Below are 7864 nucleotides of genomic sequence, written 5' to 3' on the forward strand. Positions count from 1 at the left end.
TTCAGGAGTGAGAAAGACAGGGCAGACAGCAAAGGTGATGTAGCAGGAGAAGAGCTGGGAGAGAGGAGGGGCGAGGGGAGGGAGCAGGGGACAGACAGAGAGGCCGATCAGGTGGTGTGAAGAGAGGCTGCTGTTTGCGGCCTACGCATGCTGACGCAGCTACCCACCTGATCTATCTATCTATTTCCAGCTAGAAGAAACAACAATCAGGTTTATTTATAGGTTGACCAGCGTGCTGAATGCTCAGAGAAACACCATCCGTAAGGACAGGGGGCGGTCAGCAAATAAATCCACCAGCACACAGACTCTCGTGCACCGAGCGCCTTTATTCACATTCCTCCTTCGGCTGCAGGAGCTGCCGTTTCAGAACCTTTTCAAAAAGGTTTCCGCTCTAGGCCTCTTGTCCTGCCCCCTAGTTAACTTGGCATTCCTACGCAGGCATGTTATGTTTTGAAACAGGCAGCCCCGAGTGGCGAGGAGAGCCCAGAAAACTTCACAGAGGCGGGCGTGGGCCCTGCTTCCGTCTCTGCAGGACTGACGCCCCCACAGCCACCCGCCTCTGCTCCCCCTCCTCCGGAGCTCTCCGTTCTTCGGCCAGCGCAGCCCAACATGGACGGAAGGGAGGACCGGGGGTGCCTGGCTGGGACAAGGGACAATGTACTCATCCCCAGGAGAGATTTTCTTGCACTTGCCTGGGAGAGAGCATTGCGATGCTGCTTCAACCACGTTTCACTCAACACGAGGCTGAAGAACTAGCCCTGTGAGCAGGCAGGTCCAGAACTGGGTCTGATTTTTGCCAGCTCTAATCAGTCCTGCAGGCCTCCTGTGATGCGGCGGATAACCAGGAACTGAGGGCGGACAGGTCTCGCAGACCTCGGCTCTCTATTGTGCATCACTCCTAACTCACAGAACGGCAAAAACCCCCCAGGCACCTAGTGCCGTGAAGCGGTAACCCCCAGACAGAAGCGCAACAGTGTCGGAAAACCAAACAGACACCGTGTGCGACACAGCACCCCCTTAATCCCGGAGCCCGGTCCAGAGCTCACGCAGTCCACAAGCCAGCTTGCGGCTGCTCTCAGTGCAGTCAGCAAAACAGCAGCCTGTGCATCTTCACGGCAAGATGACGCCGCCTTGACCGAGCCCCCAGCCGCCCGACTTCTGGAGCAGGTGCCGAGCTTCGGTGGGCCGGGCAGCAGGGTGGGGCAGGTGTTGGGGCAGAAGGTGGATCCCCTGCAGACTCCGCTGGAGCCCCCCGGGTTCATAGAGCATACCGTCTCATGCTGGGTGGGGGTTTCCGTGCTGTAAGATTCTGCAGCGCGTCGCTGGGGTGAGGCTGAGGAGAGCGCAGCTGGCGCAGCCGGCCCTGGCCTCCGTCAGCAGCTTCCTCTGGGGATCGGGGCTCCTCTTCCTGCTGCAGACCCGAGCTGCTCCAGCTTCGCTGCATTGCCAGAGCCACACACCTGGGCTGGAGCACCCCGACAGGCAGCATGGCCGCCGTCGCTCAGGTACTGTGGAGTGCACGGGGTCGGCACCGGGCGGGTTTTCAGCGCGCTGGGTGCGTCACGCTCTTATGAAGCTGAGATAGTTGATGAAACAGGACTGAAGTGCCCTTCCACGCAAACTGAGTCACTGGAAACTTGTGTGAAGTTGGGAGCACAGCGATGGTGATGACGCAGATAATAAAACTAACACTTCATTCTGCAAGGCATGACTACATATTAATCCCATGATAAATTACGGATTATCCCACGCCCCTGAATTGGTCTCTTGGTTATAAAATAGATGGATGTAGCATCTAACATTCATTTCAAGTAATGCCAAAATAAATGCTGTTTTCAAAGTAAGCAGACAATGTGAAAATGGAAACCGGGTTCATTTCTTTTAGTGTTGGTATTATCACTGCTGTGGATCCCTCATAACTTCGTCAAAACTGGATAAATGTCAACGAGACACCATTCAGCCCCACACGTGGCTGCTTCTCAGTTTATTCTTCATTTTCGCCTTGAGAAAAAAAAAACACAGGAGAGCCGCCCTGCCCGTGCTGGGATGTGTGCCGAGCGTTTACCCCGCTGTGTCGTTTCATTCCCCGTCTCCGCTCGCCCTCGGTCGGCAGACTTGCCGTGATTGTGCTCCATTTCCCCAAGGAGAAAGATCTCATGCCAGGCCAGAATCCCAGGATTCGAGTTGGGCGTCTTGACACAATCGGATCCTCATCCAGCCCAGCGAAGGTCTCCGAGGGGCGCTCTCGTCAACTTGACTGTCAAGACCAGCTTGGCGTCTTCAGTCAACAAGGCCCAGCTGCCCCAAGCTCGACTGGTCTCCAGTTAGCCATCAGGCCACTTGGTCTACAGTTTATGAAAATAAATAAAAAGGAGAAAAGAACACCAGCAACAGGAGGGGAAAGAGGAAAAAGAGGTCTGCTTGTATCCCATGGGTTCGAATGGCCTTTTCCTGTGCTACCTGCAGGAAATACTCAGGCGGAGACAGAGTCCGACACCAGGGAGAGCTCCAGGCTCAGGTCGGAAAGCATTCCGAGCAGTTCGCTTCATTTTTGTTCAAGAAGAAGAAAAGGGAAAAAAAAATCGACATCGTTTGATGATCAGAACCGAATTGATGTGATTTAACTGCGTGTTCTGGATGGAAAGAAGGGCCGCTTCCCTCCCTCACCTCTCCCCCCAGGGCCCCCGGAGAGCCCAGACCCAGACCGGCCGCAGGGGGCGCGGGGACGTCACGCGTTGATGGCGTTGGCGACGTCCGTGAAGACGAGTCGGCTGGGCCTCTGGATGGGCCCCTGGTTGGTCACCAGAGTCTGGGGAAGAGACGGGGGGAGACAGGAGTGTCAGGAACAGAAAATGGCTACAGCTCTCTCTCTCTCTGTCACAGGATTCCAGTGAACAGCGACTCTGACTCTCCACACTCAGTCCACTCTTACTGGCTTTCTTACTGCTGCCCACACCTGTGAAGCCACAGTTTGCCTGGATGGGAGATCAGGGATCCTGACCCACCACAGGAGCAAGCCCGATGGCTGTGTAGCAGGAACAGGGGGAAGCATGGCGGTCTGTTGCTCTAACTGTTCGAATGCGACGGATGTTGCCGCAGCTCGTCCTTGTACGTGCGCCATTTGTTTCAGTTCTTCCACCTGAAGCACCCCTTCTTGTCCACATCCTGTTCCTTCCTCATCCTGCTGTACCCAAGCCAGTCCGTCTCGAAGCCACTGTCCAGTTTGCTGTGTGTGACCAGTAGGCGCCAGTCCAGTTTGCTGTGTGTGACCAGTAGACGCTAGTCCAGTTTGCTGTATGTGCCCAGTATGTGCCAGTCCAGTTTTCTGTATGTGCCCAGTTTGTACCAGTCCAGTTTGCTGTGTGTCCAGTATGTACCTAGTTTGTTGTGTGTACTGGGTATGTGTGCTGTGTCCAGCTTGCTGTATGTGCCCAGTATGTGCCAGTCCAGTTTTCTGTATGTGCCCAGTTTGTACCAGTCCAGTTTGCTGTGTGTCCAGTATGTACCTAGTTTGTTGTGTGTACTGGGTATGTGTGCTGTGTCCAGCTTGCTGTATGTGCCCAGTTTGTGCCAGTCCAGTTTGCTGTGTGTCCAGTATGTACCTAGTTTGTTGTGTGTACTGGGTATGTGTGCTGTGTCCAGCTTGCTGTATGTGCCCAGTTTGTGCCAGTCCAGTTTGCTGTGTGTCCAGTATGTACCTAGTTTTTTGTGTGTACTGGGTATGTGTGCTGTGTCCAGCTTGCTGTATGTGCTCAGAGGGAATCTGGCTTTCTTGCTGTGCTTGGTGAGCATCAGTCCGGTTCCCTGTGCCCGGCCAGAGGAAGGGTACCTTGCTGTTGGTGCCTGGGGCTGCACTCTCCCTGCCATGGTCCAGCAGCTCCTGCTCCAGCTCGTCCTGCTCCTCTGCCGGGTCGAAGTTGTACATCGGCATCAGCTGGTGCCGCAGCTTCTCCAGCCTGTCTCGGGGGTCAGGGGTCGGGGGTCACACACAAGACAACACCACAGAAGGCCGTGAGGAGTCGGCAGCACAGACATGGGGAGAGAGTGCAGACAGTAGGCAGCCATGACACGTCTGTGCAGGACTTCAGCCCAAGCCATGCTTTATTCTGTTATCTGACCCTGTAATCACTCAGATTGTCACTGCTGAGGTGGAGCAAGGGTGGCTCGGTGATCAGCATCGCTGCCTAGCAGAGCTGGGGTCGCGGGTTCAATTCCAGACCCTGTGGTGCTATCTGTGTGGGTTTGTATGTTCTGCTCGTAGGTTTCCTCCCAAAGTGCAAAGACATGCTGGTGGGTTAATTGGATTCTGGGAAAACCGGCCCTGGTGTGAGTGTGTGTGTCTGTGTGTGGCCTGTGATGGACTGGTGTCCCATCCCGTACGTATCCTGCTTTGTGCCTGTTGCTTGCCGGGATAGGCTCTGTCTCCCCCCCAACCCTGAATTGGAAGAAGCGATTAGAAAATGGATGGATGGATGTTAAACAAAGATCTAAGAAAGAGTCAGCTGGAGCTGCAGTGCCAAGGTTGGACACTCTTCTGCCAGGGGTGGGGGGTTGGTTACCAAAGAACAGTATCACAGTCAACCCATCACCTGTTACAGCAGCCCCAGACACTGGGCATGTGCTCTGGGTTTCCCAGCAGGCAATTAGGCAGAAAGTGCCTTTGTGGTTCTGCAGAATTGCTAAGGCTGGCTTGGAGGGGAATCCCCATGTTCCGACCTACGGACAAGTGATCTAATCTGACCCGTCACTATTCTACAACTGCGCCTACGAGGTGTTTTTCTGAACCACGCTCGCTTGTGGGTGGACCGCTTCCTCTCGCCGATTCGCGCAGCCGAGCTCCACGCCCTGCGCAGAGGGCCCGTGGTCAGGGCAGGGACGCCGGCCCTGACCACGGAATGGGCAAAGGCCGAGGGCACGGTGTACAGCTGGGGGAGAGGCAGTGCCGTGTGGCTGGCCCGGCCCGGCCCGGCCCAGTCCCGCAGGCAGAACAAGACAGACTCTCACCTCTTGCGTTTCCTGATGTACAGCACCTGTAGGGCAAACAGAGGGGCCGTCAGAGCCAGGCTTTCCAAAGGCAAGACAGCTGTGCAGCTGTGCGGCTGTCGCCTTACATTAGCATCTTAATGCTCACGGTGTCTACAGGCACGACGAGAGGACTGCTGAGCAGGGAGACAAGGTGAGAGTCGGGGTACAGATGCAGGAGGTGAGAAGGGACAGAGAGAATGGTAAGGGGGTGAATGAGAGGAGAAGGAGTGAGAGGTCTGAGGTTCTGTAATGGGAGTATATAGCAAGAGGGCCTCCTCACTGACGGAGGAAAAGGAAGTCGGGGTGTATGAGGCTGCGTCGCAGCTGGGCAGAGAAGGCAGTGGGCTCTCACCATGGCAACCGCTAGGCCGATGACGGTGATGATGCCGAAGGGCAAGAGCACCATGCCCATCCCCGAGCTGCTCGCCACCAGTTCAGGGAGCTCGGTGGAGTTGAAGCCGGTGTCGTTGGTCGCCATGGTGATGGGGGTGGTCCGAGAACTGCCGTTGTCCCGCCCGCCACCGGTCGTCGTGGCGCTCAGGAGGTAGATGGGCGTGGCGGTGGCGGGGCCGGAGACACTGGCCCGTGCCGTCGCCAGAGACAGCATTGCTCCACACCGCTGAGTGGGCCGAGTGGGGGTACTGGAGCCCCTCAGGCTGCTCTGCAGTTCCTCCTGCCTCTCGCGGCGCCATTCAGAGAAAAGTGCATCTTCAGGTCGGCCCCTCCTCCCACCAGCGCTAGATGTTCCTGTCACCGAAACAGACAAAAAGGATCAGCATTGAGAAGAGATCTCTCTGCACCTGTCACACAGCACTTTCTGCTTTCGGAGTGCGGTTGGTCAGACCAGGATCAATGCTGGGTTCAGTTCCGGACCTGGGGTGCTGTCTGTGTGGAGTCTGTATGTACTCCACATGCTCGCATGGGTTTTCTCTGCGTGCCCCAATTTCCTCCCACAGTCCAAAGGCATGCTGGTGGGTTAATCAGCATCTGGGAAATTTGATCCTGGTGGGAGTGTGTGTGCCCCGCGATAGACTGGCGTCCCATCCAGGGCGTGTCCTGCCTGGCGCCTGTTTCCCTTGTGGGGATAGGCTCCAGCTCCCTGGTGACTTGGAGTGGGAAAATGGATGGACAGACTGCCAAACGGGTTGAACAGGCCGCATTGCCTCATGTTGTTTGAGACCCTTCTTACATTTGTGAAGTGTAAAATGGAAACTAGGTATGGATCTGCATACGAGTCGTGACAGAAAAACATGCTTTCACATAGACGTCCTCCAGGATAATTCCTCTAGAGCAGGGGGGAGCAACACCAGTCCTGGAGAGGACTGGAGAAGGTTTCTGGTTTGTCACCGGAGCTCTTAATTACACAATAGAACTCTCTGTGTGCTTACGGTAATTGGACAAGCTGAAGCCTTTCCTTGTTCTTGAGCTGCTGGAGATTCCCAGAGGCCTGCCGTATAAGCCCTGCTGGACAGCAGCACCTCGAGAACCGGACCTGGGTGTCCCCCGCCACGGGGCCTCGTCAGCGCACAGGCGCCCACGCCAACGGGGCCCATCAGCAGAGAACAAAAGCTCGGTGCGGGCAGAAACGAGGCAAGGCTGCTGGCCCTCAGCCGGGGGATAAGAGCGGCTCCCGGAGCGAGAGGCGAGTACAACGCAAGCATCACCCGAACACAGAGAACAAGAAAAACACGCCGTTTCTCCGGCTGGGACAGTGACCAGTCAGAACGTCGACGGCAGCAACAACAGCGGTTACATTAATACCGAGCGGCAAAACCCACCACAAACACAACAGAGCACACAGCTACAGAAGGGAGGAGGCGACGAGCTCGCAGAAGCGTCGCACCAGCACTCATAACGAAAGCTCCTGTTATGAATGAGCGGCCGGTACAGCACGTCCCCGGTACGTCTGGGTGCCGGTTTGCTGCCAGCAGGAGCCGGCACGCGGGCCGCTGGGCTGGAACGCCCCAGCCGAGCGTCGCACCCAGCGGGGTAGTGGAAAGCAAAATGTGAAACAGCGCCGAGCAGAAAGAGGAACAGCCTCTGCCAGCACCTGTATCCTTTGGGGGCTGAGGTCGGAGGAAGTGTGGAGCAGGAGCCCGTACAGTGTGCGCAGCGTGTCTGCGTGTGAGCGAGGGGGCGAGAGACTGGGGGGGAGGGGGGGTGGTAACTGTAGGTGAGGGAAGGGCAACTGAAGGGTGGTTAGAGGCAAACCGCACGCTTCCTTCCCACAAGCCCCTGCTCTTCGCAGGAGGCCCTAACCGTTGGGGCGGGGGAGAGCCGTGCGGCGCAGCAGCTGGGGCACCGGGGCGCTGCCAGTGTCCATCCGGAGCTATTTCAAGCCGTCCAGGCCTGGCCTGCCTGCCTGCGCCTCGGTGCCCAGGCGTCTGGGGCTTCTGTGTCACACCGCACTCGTGATGTCCACAGGGGCGGCCTGCTGAGAGACGCTGGCCGTGTGGCCACTGTGGCTTGGGTGGTAAAAAAGATTTCAGAACGTGCCGTTACCCTCTTCTCGTTCGGCTTCCAGAAGAGCACCAACGCCCTTCGCTGTATACATGGCCGGATCGGGTGGCAGGTCCTTAAAAAGAAGGTTTTTCTACACTGGTGGGCTGAGCGAAAAGTCCCCTTTAGCCTCGAGCCGAAAAGACTACAGTGGAGGAGGGCCTGATCCAAGTCTTCAAAAATTTCTCAAAGACCTGGACCAAGTCGTCCCGGAGAACCTCTTTAGGAAGAAAAGGGAGACACAAAACAGAGGAAGCAAATGGAAAATAGACAGAAGTGCATTCAAAACTGAGAGCAGGAGGCACTTCTTTACACAGAGGGTTGTGGGGGCGTGGAAAAA

The 7864-nt window shown here is 56.5% G+C and overlaps 1 protein-coding gene across 1 annotated transcript; it reads right to left on the reverse strand.

Moving 5' to 3' along the window:
* Positions 1-306: 306 nt before the first annotated feature.
* Positions 307-5766, reverse strand: c5h3orf18 (chromosome 5 C3orf18 homolog). The gene is made up of 4 exons (XM_088917267.1): positions 5378-5766; positions 5005-5030; positions 3830-3956; positions 307-2809 (listed from the first exon to the last, which is right to left on the reverse strand). Exons 1-4 carry the CDS (start codon positions 5630-5632, stop codon positions 2729-2731), a joined length of 489 nt encoding a protein of 162 aa, XP_088773393.1. The 5' UTR covers positions 5633-5766; the 3' UTR covers positions 307-2728.
* Positions 5767-7864: the final 2098 nt, after the last annotated feature.

Source organism: Atractosteus spatula, chromosome 5 (assembly GCF_055471065.1).
Source record: "Atractosteus spatula isolate fAtrSpa1 chromosome 5, fAtrSpa1.hap1, whole genome shotgun sequence".
Classification (NCBI taxonomy): Eukaryota; Metazoa; Chordata; class Actinopteri; order Semionotiformes; family Lepisosteidae; genus Atractosteus; species Atractosteus spatula.

Excerpts from the sequence above, each read along its gene's own strand:
- c5h3orf18 (XM_088917267.1), bottom strand. The coding sequence starts at position 5,632 with ATGCTGTCTCTGGCGACGGCACGGGCCAGTGTCTCCGGCCCCGCCACC. Across the intron at positions 3,957-5,004 it reads TACATCAGGAAACGCAAGAG|GCTGGAGAAGCTGCGGCACC; the intron begins GTGAGAGTCTGT and ends CCCCCGAGACAG. Across the intron at positions 2,810-3,829 it reads CCCCAGGCACCAACAGCAAG|ACTCTGGTGACCAACCAGGG; the intron begins GTACCCTTCCTC and ends TCTCTTCCCCAG.